At 40.5% G+C, this 16,779-nt stretch overlaps 2 protein-coding genes across 2 annotated transcripts in view; one reads left to right on the top strand and one right to left on the bottom strand.

The window, feature by feature from the left end:
- CCDC146 (coiled-coil domain containing 146) overlaps positions 1 to 4,683 on the top strand; it is a 63,882-nt gene extending 59,199 nt beyond the window's left edge. The window contains exons 17-20 of the mRNA XM_083575033.1: positions 489 to 617; positions 1,254 to 1,391; positions 2,144 to 2,392; positions 3,973 to 4,683. Of these exons, the coding sequence (XP_083431159.1) occupies positions 489 to 617; positions 1,254 to 1,391; positions 2,144 to 2,392; positions 3,973 to 4,176 (720 nt within the window). The 3' untranslated portion in view covers positions 4,177 to 4,683. The remainder of the gene's footprint in view (positions 1 to 488; positions 618 to 1,253; positions 1,392 to 2,143; positions 2,393 to 3,972) is intronic.
- Positions 4,684 to 6,400: 1,717 nt separating this feature from the next.
- GSAP (gamma-secretase activating protein) overlaps positions 6,401 to 16,779 on the bottom strand; it is a 48,418-nt gene continuing 38,039 nt past the window's right edge. Inside the window, exons 27-31 of the mRNA XM_083575072.1 lie at positions 15,286 to 15,405; positions 9,616 to 9,677; positions 8,028 to 8,132; positions 7,678 to 7,771; positions 6,401 to 7,098 (exon numbers count right to left, since the gene is read on the bottom strand). Of these exons, the coding sequence (XP_083431198.1) occupies positions 7,007 to 7,098; positions 7,678 to 7,771; positions 8,028 to 8,132; positions 9,616 to 9,677; positions 15,286 to 15,405 (473 nt within the window). The 3' untranslated portion in view covers positions 6,401 to 7,006. The remainder of the gene's footprint in view (positions 7,099 to 7,677; positions 7,772 to 8,027; positions 8,133 to 9,615; positions 9,678 to 15,285; positions 15,406 to 16,779) is intronic.

Below are 16,779 nucleotides of genomic sequence, written 5' to 3'. Positions count from 1 at the left end.
CATTTCTCAGTTTCCAGAAATTTCACAAGATTTAATATGTTAAATTATGTGTTCGAGAATGTGTAATTGGGGGGGGCAGCTTTACCTTGTTTTTGTGCATCAAAGTGCCCCCACCCCTTTTAAAAGTTCTTTTAGTGTATTAGAGAAACCAAAACCTTCCTTTTTCCTGTGATGCAACTTGACTTCTGAGAACAGGAAGGACTGGATGGTTCAGCTTTGTAAGAAAGAAAAAAAAAAGAACTCCACAGAGTGAATCACCTGCTGATTGTCCATTTCAGATCAACAGATGTTTCTGTTCCACAGAATAGGGACTTTTGTGTGTGTGTGGAAATGGAAGTGTAACAGTGCTGAGTTTGGTTTCCCTGGAATAGATCTAGATAGATAGAGAGATAGATAGATAGATAGATAGATAGATAGATAGATAACAATTAATGGAAAGGGGTGCTTATTAAGTTACCAAACCTATTTGTCACTCTTCTCTCTCTCAGTTTTCACAATGCAAGGACAAGATTAAAAGCCTGGAAAAACTGTTTATAGACCCCAGTGGACAAAACAGAACAAGAGCACTACCAGGGAAGGACCTCACTCTAGAAGAGTTGTACCAAAAAATAGATGAGGTAATCACATCATTTGTATGTCCATAAGACTATTGCGGACAAGTGACCATGTTTCACTGTTAACTTGAAATTGATTGAGAAGGGACATCTTTGAGCAGAACCAGACAACGTGAAAAACAGGTTTCTGCTAAAAACAGCATCCTAATGTTGCCATCTCCCCAGTGCGCTCTATGTAAAAACACTTTATTCTATGTCCTGAAATTGTCACAAGTCCTTTACCCCACCCTACCACCCAGTGATGTTGAACACCAGTGGAGAAATGTGCAGCATCACTTGTGCCAAGTGACATGGAATAAGTCATACTACATATTGTGGAGGGTAGAGGCAAGAACTCGCTCGAGGAGGTTGTTTCAATGGGATGTCCTTCACAATAACTGGTTATTTGATTTATTTTATTAAATTTATATACCACCTTTCATCCAAGTATCACAGGGAGTTTACAGTCAGAAGAGCAAATTTAATTTTTAATTCAGATAATTGAAACCCATGAAATTCTCCTGAACCACTGCCAACCAACCCTGAAATACTCTTTTATTTTAGAATATATAATGCATAATCAACTTTATAAAATGGATTTTTGTAGACTTTGTCCCTGATGATTAATTGTATACATTAATGAATCTGTTTGCACTATAGTTAGAAATAAAGTTGACACAAAAAGAAGAGAAATTGCTTGAGAAGGACTTTATCTTTGAGCAAGTTGCCCGGCTGACAGACAAAATACATGCCAAGGCTGAAAACGGCAAGGAGGACACATTAATACTGGCAAAAAAGGTAAAGTCATCCACTATCCAGTTCAGATACAGATATCCACACATTTCAACAGCCTTCAACATGTCTGTTGGTTGTTTAAATGGGAGTGGTTACATTTTCTTATTCCAAAATCCAGGTGATTTAACCTCCAATGACTTCTATCTTATTCCTAAGAAATTCTATGAACACAGAATTGTGAGCTGCATATATTGATTTCAATAGATTGAGATTGAAATTGCAACATTAATTCACATCCAGTTGTAATACGAACAGAATTCAAATCCACATCCTTGTCCACATTCTGATGCAGCTAGATTTGCGTAAATACATTGAGTTGTAAAGGAGTCCTAGTATAAAATTATTTCTCTAGAGAAAAGTGTCCCCATATTATTTTTTACCAGATTGTGCCTAAGCACACAGAAGGGTTAACAAAGCAATCTTATGTACACAGAAGGGGAAAACATGGAGTGGCTTTTTTTTTTTGCCAGGGCAGAAAGTTGGAGTGACAGACTTTCCGGGCCCCTTCCCTGGTCAGCCATTGTTGTTTTTAATGTTTTTATAGGAGGGGAAATAAGTATGTGACTCAAGGGCTGATGCAGCTTATTGGCCTTCCTGGGGACGTGTTAGAGTAGCTGGGGACCTTTGGATCCAGCAGCTGTCTGACATGCTCTCAAGATGGATCATTTTCAGGTGCTTCAGATGAGACAGCAGCAGAGCTTCCTGGCAGCTTTGGGGAACTGGGTATATCATTGTGCTTTTGCTGCTCATTTCAGATGAATGGACTACAAGAGAAAATAAAAAGTACAACCCAAAAAATGATGGCTCTTATTGCAGAGCTGTCTATGAAACAAGCACACGCCATTAAGCTGCAGCAAGAAATGAGAGACAAAGAACAGTTTTTAATGACCATCACCTCCAGGTTGGAAAAAGGTCTCCCACTTCCTAAGGATGTAGAGACTGAGTGGTTAAAGGTGTTGCGTGATGAAGTAGTCTATAAAGCAGCAATGGAAGCCAAAGCAAAAGTGAGTTTCTGCCGGGATACTGCTCTTTGCAAGCTCATTTTGTGTTTTCTCCAATGTGGATTTAAGAAGAGGTTTCGGTAACTCTTTGACATGGACTTCTAGGTGGTAGTCAAAGGCCTATGTTGCATTGGTAGCAACATTCTCACAGAATCTCTACTTGGCTGCATCTTGCAGCCCTTCAGATCCTTAAGTAGCTCTTCAGAGCGGGTATGCCCAAGGGTATCCCACTTTAGGCAAGGTACCTAAGAGAGCGTTTGATGTTGCTACAGCTCAGGTTTATCATTTAAAGTAACTGTTATAGACAGTGCAGGAGGTGCAGGAACTCCCAACTTTTTTTGACTGACAACCCTAAGTTGTTGAGCTTCTTTCAGGAGGACACAAAAGTTGTTGAACTTTTTCTAGGAAGCTTCCGAAAACACGCGGCACATTGCCTCCCTTAATGAGCTTCTTTCGGAAGAGAAGCAAAGTGCAACACGCCAGCTCCCAATCCATCCCAATTCCTCCACCCGGAAAACGTGCTTTCTGCCCACAACACCAGGATGATGATGGACACAGATAGGGTCTGCCGGAACGCTCTGGAGAGATGTCAGAACTAAGTTCTGGAGCGTTCAGGCTGAAAAAATGCTCTGGTTATAGCATCTCAGTAATAAGAGAACAGCGAGGAGAGAGCCCAAGTGCTGTTGAAGCTGGCAACTCAAAGTATAAGTTGTGGAGTGAGACTACAGCCAGATATATTCTCTCAGAAGAACAGGCTCTTGCAATCTGGTGGCATCTAGATTTTAGAATTTCTACTCCCATCAGTCTCTGCTAGGACAGCCATGGAAGACAGCTGTGGAACTTATCAGCCTTGATATTCATATTATTATTATTGCTGAACCCAGGTATCAGAACCGTGGCACTAGACAGGCTCCTTTACTGAAGCTTGGGGCCAAGCTAGACATAATGTAGAAGATTTGTGATAAGGACAGATACTATATTGACAATCTTTTTCCTCTGTAGTAGTAACAGTAGCTAAGAGGAAGGTGACAAATTAGGTTGGAGAAAACAATGCAGTGGGAAAGGGCTAAGCTTTCCCCTCCCCATTCAATTCAGCAGCCAAAACAATGAAAAAATGCACAATAGTACAACGTGCTTGATATCCTTGATATCTTACCTGTCTGTGCTCTTGTCTACAATAATTCTACTACTGAAGCACACTAAAGTGCAAAATTTTATTCCATGTGAACCAAAACACAGAAATCCTCCCAAAAATCACACTTCTCCAAATTTTTCAATTCAGCCAAGTAATGTGTATGAAAATACATTAGGGAAAATAGCTTGGTAAAATGTGTATGTTGGGGGGGATTTGCACTTAAATACTGATTAATTTGCATAAGGACCTTGATTAAGAAACAACAAAAAATGATGTGGAATTGTGGAGAACTGAACTTCAGATGGGAAAAATGAGAAACCGAAAAATGACAGGTTTGCTTATCCCTGGTGCACACTAATGTCCTGGTTCATTTGAAACATATAGCACTCATAACAGCTGTTTTAATTAATAGCCCGCATTTAACCAGTTAAAAATTCTGTTTTTACAGCGTGCTACAGAAGAGGAACAATATTCCTTACCAACTTCTGTATTCACCACAGCCGAGCAACGTCCCAATGCCTACATCCCAGATGATGAAAATGTTCTCCCTCTGCCACGGCCCTATGGGGCACTGGCTCCTTTCAAACCAGGCGAGCCTAGTGCAAATATGAGGCATATAAGGAAGCCGATTGTTAAGCCAATTGAAGTCTAAAGAGACGGAACCTTGCAGAAGTTATAATTCAGGGCCTGCTCTTATGTTCAGTGTCAGAACTCCCTACAATGTCATTACTAGGGCATAACAGACCACACAGTGTTCTTGACAAACATTCCCCCGTGTCACACAACACTTAATGAAATGAATGGTGTTGTACAGTAAGGATTGGCAAATTGTACCTCCTTAAGTATTTTTTATTTAAAAACTATAAAGCAGATTTCCCCATATATTTGTGTTGCAAAAAATATCTATATTTTAAATAATCACAAGTAGTAAATTAGACATAGATCATCATCAGTACAATCCTATTACCTTTATGCAGTTAGTTTCCAAACATTTAAGGCAGTATTTTGAAATGTTTGGCGGTTGCCAGGTAGTTTGTATAAAGTATGGGAGATAAAGCTACCAATCAGTTCTTAACATTTACTATCTGTGCCTTCTTGTTTTCTGCAGATGTATGAAGTACACTTTCAATGCACAAATAAAAGTAACTGTGAAATAAAATGAGGTGGTTGTGCTTATTTAAATTTGTGATTACATTCCTTCCTCTTAAAAGGCAAAGATGATGGTTTGGTAACTTTAGATATCTGTGTTATAGTAGCAAGGAAGCATTACCACAAAAATAGGAAAGGAGTAAATTCTTGCACTTAGATAAACAAAAAACTGGTATGTTTTCTAGTGAGGGTGTGCACCAACCACAATAATCTGTTTGGCACTTTTTAAAGCAAACTACCTTAGCTGGAGGCAATTTATTGGTTGCCTGATATAATTGGTCCACCCAAGTCTACTTCATTTACCTTCCCCCATTCACTATTTTGGGGGTGGTTTAAAAAAAAAATCACTTAACCCCCACCCCTAAATGTTTTGCCAGCAGACATGTTTTGAAGATTGCAGACATGACAGAGGTGTCCCTGCCTGAGTAACAAAGCTGCTGATTTGTGTAGACAAGTAAGGTGAGACACTCCTGTGCTGGGCACTTAAAAGCTTGACCTGTCAAGTCACAATGCATTGCTCCTACTTTCCTCTCCCCATCCTGCATTATCTTCAAGCTTGGAAGAGACAAGCTATTGCTCTTGAAAACCTGCATCCTGCAAAGAGCAGGAGGATAATAATTATAATAATACATTTTTATTTATACCCCGCCATTCCTGGTTCAGAAAAGCAGGCTCAGGGTGGCTAACAACAAATTTAAAACACTTAATTGATGCATGAAAAAACAGCATAAAATACAGTATAAAACATGAATAACAAATTCAGAATTCAAAAATCAATTTAGGGGGGAAATCCATCCAATAAACATTAGATGATCACCAGCTACGATTGTCCTCTCTACCAGTCCAGCCACCACTGCCCCCTCTTCAGCTGCTGGTGCTTAAGCTAGAGACTTAAGTTGCAATTTTTCAACGTTGTTCCCTCTCCCCCTCCTCCATCCTGGTTAAACTTAGAGACACAGTTTCACTTTTCTACAGCTTCCTTTAAATGTCTGGATTTCTGAGCCAGACAAGACAGGCATTCCCACTTTGATTCATGTTAACCTTGAAGAAGCCCCCAATCCCTTTGAAGTACCCTGTACAATATTTTGCACTCCTCCACTTCCTAGATCTGAATCCCACACATATTTTAATCCTGTTGCATAGTTTGTGACTAATTTCAGTGGGACTACTCTTGAGTATGAAGTAATGGGCTTAGGTAGACCATGACATAGTTGGGTACCATCCAATAGGCTTATATAGCAAAACAGTTACCTGTTTAAAATGATGCTCTGGTTAAAAAGACTTCAGTACACAGCACTCTGATGAAATATATTTCAGCTGCAGTTTTTCCACAATTATAGTTGCATCCTACTGGAATAGGACATTGAAGTATGCAGAGTCTAATTTAAATATGTGGAAGAATTCTTTGTTCACTATATGTCAAACACTTAGATAATAGGGGTTTTTTTGTAGCTGCAAGGAAAATGACATCAGTTTAATGGTATGCCAGCATGTAGGAAACTGAAAATGTTCCTGATTGGAATCCAACTTTTCTATTGCTGTTGCTGTTCACAGCTAAGAAAACAAACAGAGAAGCCTAGTGCTTTACAAAAGTAGGTGAGAAGCAAGAGCAAGATGCATGACTTTTTTGATAGCAACTATTTCTTTTCGCACTGACACTTAATCTACATCTATCAGCAAGAGAAACATTTCCGTCCTACTGATTTAAATGCAAATCACCTCTCACATCAATATCAACAAGCTTTAATAATGCTTAACTTAAAAGTGGATCACACCCACTGATTGCTAAGGGAGAATACAGATATAAATATGCCCCAGTTGAAATTTAGTTGCCTTGCAGAAGTTTCATGCGATTGTAGCAAAATATACAAAAGAAAGATGACATTTTACATAAGTAAGGATATATTAAGTTTCAAAATTATACATTTATTCCCATTATTTACAGAGAGCTATTTTAATCATACTTCCAAAGTTCATAAATTGATCCCCTTATACATCAGTGTACAACAGTTGCCGGTTTCTTTTTGATCTGTTATATAGTTACTCCATATTCCATATTATTTGCCAGAATCTGAACTGGAGTAGCAGGCAAATTAAGCAGAAGTTCGTAATTCCATGTAGTTATCTGAAAGTCACTGCGTTTTGGGCACAGCAACTTTGGCATGTATCCCATTACTAATAATAAGTAGTGGCAATGAGAAAGTCATTATACTGAACTCCTCTAAGTAGTCAGTGGAAGTTTCAGTAGTTCTCCTGAATCAGTACATGTCACTAGCAGACACAGCAAGGCTGAGATGCAGCTGAGGTAAGAAGGTCGCTTTCGATAAGTTTCACTAAAGACCTAAGAGCAGAGTCGTGTGCTTCAGTGCCAACTCTTCCACACATCTTGCATTCATGTTTTCCTGTGCCATAGAAGTCATCCATCCTAGGAAGGATACAAAGGGCATGAATTTGAGAGGCCTATAGTTAATGCTGGTGGATACGAATGCGGAAAAAGCACAATTTGTTTTTTAGAACTCCTAAAAAAAACCCCACTCATGTCACACGGCTGGCATATGGGAATCTCATCACATGCAGCGCAATGGTTGCTTCTCACGGCAGCAGACGCGAAAGAGGAAGGCGAGGTTCTGTAAGTAACCAGTGTGGTGTGGAAGGAGCTTCTCAGCAGACACAGTGCCTCATCTGAAATGTGTGAGGTGCATCAGGCACTGATGAATTTTATAAAGTGTTTAACAAGCGTACCACAATAATTTTGTTTTGCTGCTTACCTGCTTTTCCGGTGTATTTATATGTAACCAACATTCAATAAAAATGTGGTTTTTTGGAGGAGAGGGGAGGATAATTTTGCCACTAATTAGCATTAAGGAAGCTGCAAATTGGGGCTTAATAATTCTATATTCCAGCAAGGTACATGTGAACCTCAGAACAACATGGCAATAGCAAGATGAGATGCATTTTTAAACAATCAAGGAACTTGGGTAGAAAACTGCAGGAGTATAATTACCTTTACTCTCCACCTCTGCCAGCATATTGACCAAGTAGTTAAGTGGAAGAAACTCTATTTGAGGTGACAAACTCTCCATAACTAGCATACTGTACTGTGAAGGAAAATGCATTTTAAGTATTGGATTAATACTAGGAATAACAGCAAAGCCCTTTAACTTCTAAGACTCAATTTATCCAGATCCCATCATCTCTCTTCCCCGCTTTCCTGCTACGCCATTTAGACTAAGACACTCCTGTCTTCCAAACTTCTGATCTGGTGTTCCACTCAAGCAAATGGAGGTTTGCAAATTTCCATGTGGACAAGAATCACAACAACTTCAAGTCGAGGTTTAATCCCAAAATGCTTACCTGTTTATTGCTGAGTTTCTCAAGCAAGAGTTTAACGTAGTTCCTTGCAATACTGTTGGTGCTTACAGGGTGATTCCAGAGTTGACTAACCTTACGACCAATTGCCTATAAGACAAAATAAAATAAGGTTAGATATCTAAAGGGCAATGCAGCATTGATCTGTTCCTTTTTGGATGATGATTAATTTACATTGCAGTCCAGTCCTAAACCACATCTACTCAGATATGAGTCACACCAAGTTCAATGCTGTTTACTCCTAAGTAACTGGGGTTAGGACTGCAACCTTATTCTGCCCAAATAATAATTATTAATAAACAATAATAGCACAAGCCACAATTTCAGATGTAGGCTTCATGATAGCCATCTTCAAATATCTAAAAGGCTGTCACATGGAAGATGGAGCAAGCTTGTTTTCTCCTGATCGGGAGGCTAGGACACGAACCAGTTGAATCAAGCTACAAGAAATGTAGCTCTAATAGCAAATGACGTGCTTTCTCCACTATAGTGAAAATCCTGCTTGTACAATGTGGTCAACAGCATTCTTTAGACGCCAGAATTCTTCAGCTAGTGCCCAAAAGGTCAAATGCAGCCTAGCAGAGGGTCTGCAATGGTCTGCTTCCATCCCACAAAGCTCTGCCCTGTTAAATGCCAGGTAGCTGCATCCTGCTTTTGTTACTTTTTGTATAACGGCTTCTTCCCTACCAATTCACCAATAAAATCATCAGGGCAGCTGAATCAAGAGACAAGTGTCAAAAAGGGACAAAAGATTAATGTTCCTAATAAGCTACATACAACAAAAGAGGCAAAGTAATATTAGTTCTGGCTTCAAACCTAAATTGAAGTGTAATTGAAGAGTTCTGACCCTAAGGCTGACGAGGATTTAAGATGCAACACTGCAGCCCCTGAAGGAATGCCATTCAGTGGACTCCTTCCACTCCCTAAAACAAAATGTAGCAAGGACAGAACCAGCTTTGTTTTTGCCATGCAGCCAAATAAAGAACCCCTTTCTGTAAGGAAGTTCAATTAGCCCTTCTTGTTTCTTGAAATAGACATGGCAGCCTATAGAAAGGAATGCAAAACTACAAGCCCAAGTTCAGACAGCATACAAAGCTACAAAGCTGACTGGTGGCTGAGCTCAGTGCAGCACTAAGAGCCAGCGGAGAGAAGCAAAGTGGTCACAATCTCATCTTGGTTGTCCACACTAAATCTTGGCTTGACTTACGTTCAAATGAAGATCCTGTCTCACTGGCTCTGCAGAAGTGAATCAATGGCCAGAGACGACACTGCCTGGCTTTCAGTCCATGCCATTTTAAAACATTTCCCCTGTTAAAAGCTAATTACCAGGACTGAATGTTGTTTTCTCATTACATTATATCAGTAAAGTGCCAACCTAAGCCATGATAAGCTTTTGACACACATTCTACAAGTGGCCAAATTTACAGCTATTCAAAACACTCTCCTCTAAGCCCCACTTCCCAAATTGGTGTTGACCTTTTAATGGAATAAAAGTAGTATGGCTGACTTCATCAATAACACGTATGTTCCCCACAAACAGATTTAATACGAAACAAATAAATCACACAGTCACCTCAGGAAGCCTTATGAGGATACTCAGTTTGAGCTTTTCGTTCTTTTCAGTGTTGTCCAGCTCTGAAAACAAAAGGATACGAGAAAAAGAAAGGGAAAAGGTCACTGACTGTACGAATCCTCATTCAGCTACATTTACTCCAAGTAGCACTAACTTAAAAAGTTAATCACATCCTATTCCCTTATGCAAGCTTTTCCTTTCTTTTTTATAGCCACTCTTATGTAAATAATAAAATTTATTTATTTATTTATTTATTTATTTATTTATTTATTTATTTATATCCCGCCCTCCCCAGCCGAAGACGGGCTCAGAGCGACTAACAACAGTAAAGTAATACAGCATTCTAAAATCAATTCATTCTAAAATCAGTTCAAAATCAAATTAATGGCAACCATTGGGCTAGAGTTCTGTGAGGAAATGGAAGCGGGCAGGAAGGGCTGAGCTGCCATCGCCACGGCTGCCTTCCATTTGCTGCACAGAAACAACATATGCCGCTGGGAAGAAGTGAAATACAGTGGGACCGTGGTTTTATAGCATCTCGGAAGCTGAACGTTTCAGTTTTTGAACACTGAAACCCTGGAAGTGAATGCTTCTGTTTTTGAACACACCTCCGAAGCCTAACAGCTTCTGAGGCGCATTTCTCCATTTTCTCAATGGAATTTGCCGACTGCCCATTGCGCCTTGGTTGTCAAAAGTTTCGGAAGTCGAACATTGTTCCAGAATGGATTGCATACTGAGGTGCCACTGTAATGTTTTCATTTCCTTTTGAAGGAATATTGTATGGAAAAATAAATGGCTGAATAATATAACGTCTCTGAAAAAGAAGTCGAAACAAAGTCATTTCCCTTCTTCCTGGGGCATTTGTGGTTTCGGATCACAGCGCATGAGGTGCAGCAATGGCAGACCAACTGCCACTTTGCCTTTTTTGGCTTCAGTAAGGTTTAAAAAATTATGATCGAGCACCAGTAGCCACCTCACCTCCCACCACCCAAAGGGAACCATGATGTGCCTCCTGCTTATTTTGAACTGTATTTCATTCAATTTAGAGAGATAATGATGTGATAAATTGAGGTAACTGAAGAGAATTTGATTTTGGAGGAGGATCAGGACAGAAAATTAATTGTGGGTAATGGGGTAATTAATTGAACAGATCTGGACGACATGTGAAGATATTATCTGGTGATTAGGACATTAACTAGCTTGCCTTTCATGAAATAGAGTTCTAGTAATTGTTTCTTGATATGCATATATGCATATAAATTAGCATATACACATTTCATACAATGTTGTGCCTGTGGGCTCTGGATCACTGTAGCATTTTTGCACCTCCCTGCTACCTGCCCACCCAGACAAATTTCAGTACAATCATTCAATATCACCACATAAAACTAGAAGAATGGGGCCACAGATAATAAACTAAATCCCAGTAGTGGGAACATCCCACACAGTCATGAGGAAAATAATAAGTCTACTTCAACAGTTCTCCCTTTGTCTATCACTCAAGGGGGAAGCCCACCAAACCAAACTGACCCTCTACCCTGTTGGAGGAACTGGACATGGTGGAAGAGGTTAATTTCCTACATGAGAACAAATCACCCCATCAATAAGGTAAGCCAACAGGTGCATGGTTAGCCAAGCCAGTTGCTATGGCAACAGCCCAGTGCCACCTATCTAAGTGATCAAGGCACATCAGTGGGTCTGGGGTCTTGTGCTACAGTGCTGGAGTCAGTCTTGTGAAGTGGGTGAGTCTGACTGGAAGCATGAGTGTTATGCATGTGTGTTATGTCTTGAAGTGCTGGAACAACAGAGATACTTTGTACTTGTATATATCTGTATCTGTAGCTACAAAGCCTACAAGCTGTCTGCACATATCACTGTCTGGAATTGTATTTATTGAAGCCTTATCTTCTGCAGCAGTAAACTATTTTGGACCTTAAGATGCCTCTGTGTGGTGACTGGAACTTGGGGAAACATCCACTACATGTCTCTCTCACCTCAGATTCCCAACATATCAGGCTGTCACCATGGGTGAGAGTTAGAGAACTGTTTCCCACCTGGCTTACAACATCCTATATCAATATCCTGACTGAGTGTCCCTTTTGTGTCAGCCTCTTTGGGGATGGCACCGCCAGCCATAAAAAGGTAAAGGTACCCCTGCCCGTACGGGCCAGTCGTGTCCGACTCTAGGGTTGTGCGCTCATCTCACTTAAGAGGCTGGGGGCCAGCGCTGTCCGCAGACACTTCCGGGTCACGTGGCCAGCGTGACGAAGCTGCTCTGGCGAGCCAGCACCAGCACAGCACACGGAAATGCCGTTTACCTTCCCGCTATAAAGCGGTACCTATTTATCTACTTGCACTTAGGGGTGCTTTCAAACTGCTAGGTGGGCAGGAGCTGGGACCGAAAGACGGGAGCTCACCCCGCCGCGGGGATTCGAACCGCCGACCATGTGATCGGCAAGCCCTAGGCACTGAGGTTTTACCCACAGCGCCACCCGCGTCCCTACTGCCAGCCATAGCAGAACCTTATTTTTTTGCAACCAGCCCTTCCCTGCTTTGTCCTCAGTCGGACTGTTCCCAATGGGGAAAGTGGGGCAAGGCAGGCTCTGGACCCCACCTGTATTCACTTAGCCTATATATAGTATTCATTCAGCAGTGATAATTACAGCTATCATATAAAAGTAGCGAGAAAGAATGTGACTTGCATTATGAACACACATAGACATATTTCACTCAGTGAGACTTTCGGAATGAAAAGAGGATTAATAATGACACTTACAACCAGGAATTCTAAACAATAAAAGAGACCATCGAACTTGCATGTTTTTTCCTTCTTGAAAATTAACCAATTAATCTTATCCAAGTAGGGGAAGCACATTAAGAGAAGCAGAACTCCTACAAGGCATTAAATCTCCCTCCTAGCTTCGGCAGTCGAACCAGGAGGGTATCATGGTTGATAGTATCAAATGCTGCTGCAAAATCAAAGAAAACCAACAACATCATATTCCTTTGTCTGTATCCCAACACAGGTGTTCCTTCATACAGGGCAGCCAAGTCAGTCTCTGTACCCAACCCAGGCGTCCAATTGAAGTTATCCAGAAAACTGGTTTCATCCCAGAGTACCTGGAGCTTTAGCTACAAAGAACTAGAGCTTAGCTTTTCAAAAGGGTGGAAACCAAGGTATAGCGTCATAACGAACAGAACACCCAAGCCTGTGCCACAAATAAACCAGATTTATATAGAAAACTGATCCAGATTTTCATGTAGTGTCGTGCTGGCTAAAAATACCCTCCATTTCTTTAAGAAAAGATGGCCTTGAATTGCACTGATTACAGTTTGCAGAATGTGTCTTAATGGGGATTTTATTAATGCATATTCATATCCAAATGTATATTTGTAGCTATCAACCCTGACCCCCTCAAAACAGCTTATAAGCAAGACAACTTATGAAACCAACGTTTTAAATCTCAGTTACCTTAGCTCACGATCTAAATAAGTTTGAGCAAATCCGCTCTCAAATATAATTTTAATGTAATTGCCTGATTGCATATTAGCATGAATTCAAGAACACAGGATTTTACCATAGCCTTTCTAATATATAACCCTATTTGTGCATTACTATTAAAATAAGGGACGCAGGTGGCGCTGTGGTCTAAACCACAGAGCCTAGGCCTTGCCGATCAGAAGGTCAGCAGTTCAAATCCCTGCAACAGGCTGAGCTCCCATTGTTCGGTCCCGGTTCCTGCCCACCTAGCAGTTTGAAAGCACGCCAAAAAAGTGCAAGTAGATAAATAGGTACTGCTCCGGCGGGAAGGTAAGCGGCGTTTCCATGCGCTGCTCTGGTTCGCCAGAAGCAGCTTAGTCATGCTGGCTACATGACGCAGAAGCTGTCTGCGGACAAACGCCGGCTCCCTCAGCCTATAGAGCGAGATGAGCGCCTAACCCCAGAGTCGTCTGCGACTGGACCTAACGGTCAGGGGTACCTTTACCTTTTTATTAAAATAATATTTTCAAGTTAAGTGGCTGGGACCAAATTTTTATACAACTACAAGAAAAAGTTAAAGAAAAAAGAAAAATAAAGTCCAGTTACATTGAAACAACTGCTTCTTAAATGCCAAACGCAGTTGACACTGAAAAAGTACATCTGCTCTCCGTGTAGTGTGTAGCTGCAAAAACATGTGCTGCAACCTATTGGCTGTGCATTTCTCCAGCAGCAACCCATAATGTTTAAGAGAAAAACACATGATGTAATCACATGATGTCACACATTTCCTTAACAACAAATTACAGAAATAAGAGGGTGCTGTTTCGATCATCATCACATACAGTTCTGGTCCGATGCAAACACTTTAAGTATGATGCCCTTCAGAATAATAAAACATAAAGCTTTTAAAAACTGGAATATTTGCTCTTTCTACAAATCATAACATCCCTTTATCATGGCGAAACGCAACCATTAATGAGAGTGAATCTGTTCAGGAGAAAATTTTGTTAACCAAACTACTTCAAAATCCTAATGAGGAACCAAAACATCAGTCCCTCCAGGCTGTTTCACAGTTTAGAAGCCCACACTTCCAAGGCGGAACAGACGATTAGTTCAGTCAACTTAGATGTTTCATGGTTGTCGGAACCACTGCCTCCTCCCCTAATAAATACCAGCTGAACAGAGCTATATAAAGCAGAAGCACAAGAGATGAGATTTGCAGAATCGATTGAGGTGATAGAGAAACACTGTGGGCATGTTACTGTAAAGCTGTAGCAACGAGCACTCTGGAGGAAGTGAAGTCCCTTTCCAGTATTTCCATTTCCGAGATAAATACATTACGACTTGTGCAAGGAACACAGTAACTGAAAAGGGCCCCAGAACTGTATGATCAAAACCTACATGCAGAAGGCTTCCCCCAATTACTGCCATGTATGTCAATTTATTTTAGATCTACTGTTTACGTAATTAAACCATTCTAACACAAAATTTTCTCCTTTCTATGCTCTTCTATCAGCATGAATTCAGTAATATCAAATATTTCTACCCACAATTTATGGTGTTCTTTGCTGCAGCTGAAATATTTTAATTGAACTTAAATGTTACAGAGATAACATAAAATGTCTTGTGGCATCTTAAAAGAATAACAAATTAATAAGGCATAAACTTTTGTGGACCTATGAGATGTGAGGCAAGACACTTCTGTTTATGCTACCCTTCCAAACATCTCTCTATCAATGCTATAAACACAAGAGTATGAAGAGCAGTGAAAGACTGGAGTGAATCTTAGTCTCATGTCCTGCCCCTCTGGAAAGTTTAGTGTGAACCAAAATCCAACTCTTTTTTGGTACACATCCTTTTTTTTTACAAAAAACAACAGACCCACTTATATGGGCATATATATATTTACAGAAAGAGAGATAGAGCGAGAGAGAGAGAGATACTTGCAGGCCTCATTTCATACTGAAGTTTGTGCTATGTATGTGGCAGTGGAAATTCAAGACTCTCTCCTGCATGCCATCCCAAATAACAAATCTACATAGTAGGACACAGCGTGATGCCAGCTTCCGTCGCTTTCGCGTAGGAGAGGGAGACTTAATTTCCAAGTAATAGTTGTTACTGTTCTAGTGTTCTATTCAGAGCTGCTAGTAGCAAACAGTTAAGGATGGGATATGGAAAATCCATCTTACCTTTCAAAAGTTTCATTACGCACTTCTCCGTCAAATGTAGCACTCCATGGTCAATGTAATGCAAGAGTGCATGCAAAGGGAGACATCGGATGCCCAGCACTATATGCAGAGTATGAAATCCTGCGGTTTGAGAGAGAGAGAAATATTCCTCAGCAAAAGCAAAGCAAACACCCTATTCAGAACTGCTGGGTGAGGGTCGACTAAGCAGACCTACTGAAATTAATAGACCTAATTTAGTCATGTCTATTAATTTCAATGGATCAACTCTGAGTAAAAATAAGCAACGGGTTACACCATTACTCTAATGGCCTCACAAGTGACAAGATGATTAGCCAAGTTCTCTGGCAAAAACATTCTTAATTGGATTGAAAACCAGCCCAAGTCTATTGGGTCAGATGAGAAACCCCTTGCTGTTTTGGGAAACTGCCCAGCAACACGGGTATTCCCTGCTCAGAATATGATTCGCCCGGTGGCTCATAAAGGTGAATTGGTTATAGAAGCAACATTCATCACCAACAATTTGCCAACATTATTTGTACATCAAGAATATTTCTTATAATGGTGTGTGGATGATGGCATAGAACAAATTCAAATCAATGCTCGCCTGTTAGTTTTGATTTTTTGTACTGCTAGATAAGAACACCTTATCTTGACATGAAGGCGGCTGGGGGGGGGCACAGGAGGAAGCAAAGGTAGTGCCAAGCATCTGTTCCAGCTCTGCCTGCCCCACAGAGTCCCCTCTCGCAACTGCCTGGTAGGAAAGATCCTGACTTATGGTTTTTTATTGGGATTTTATCACTGCCTCGGTAGGATCTGTATCCTGAAGGGCAAGATATAAATTATTGTACTAAACAACCAACGTTAAAAAACTCAGTATTTAAAGGTTCCTCTGTATACAGACACAGGTGGGGACTGAAGAAAGCTAGCCTCCACAAACAGGCGCTATGACTTTTATATTTCTCCCTTTCCTACAAGAAGCTGAGGGTGCGGTACACTTGGCTTTTCACTCCTACAAAATTACACTCTGACAACAACCCCATGGAGGTATGTCAGGATGAGAGAGAGAGAGACAGGCCCAAAGTTCAAATGATCAGCCTCACAGTTGAGCGGGAGCTACTACTTCTTTTTTTTTGAATTATTTTTTATTCATTTTACAATGCAAAAATATAAAAACACATAACACAATTTTTCACAAATATATTTTTTTGGAGTTCCCTCAGCTCTTCTGCAAATCCTCCGTTTTAGTCCTTCTTCCGCATTTCTTAATCTAATATTGCCTTTTATTAAAAACCTCCTCCCTCTTATTCCATTTTTTACAATATTTCTAATATTATTTTCACAGAGCCTCTTGCAAACCTACAAACGTTAATTGTTCACCGCAAATACTTGTTGAGCGGGAACTTCAAATGCAGGTCTCCAGTCCAGTACTGACCATAATTACTACAGCATTCTGGCTCTCCCTGCCTAAATGAATGGAACACACAGCTTGACTGT

This window comes from Podarcis filfolensis (assembly GCF_964270895.1).
Source record: "Podarcis filfolensis genome assembly, chromosome: 10".
Lineage (NCBI taxonomy): Eukaryota > Metazoa > Chordata > Lepidosauria > Squamata > Lacertidae > Podarcis > Podarcis filfolensis.
Note: the sequence above shows the minus strand (reverse complement) of the source record. Positions and strands in the feature narration are given on the sequence as shown.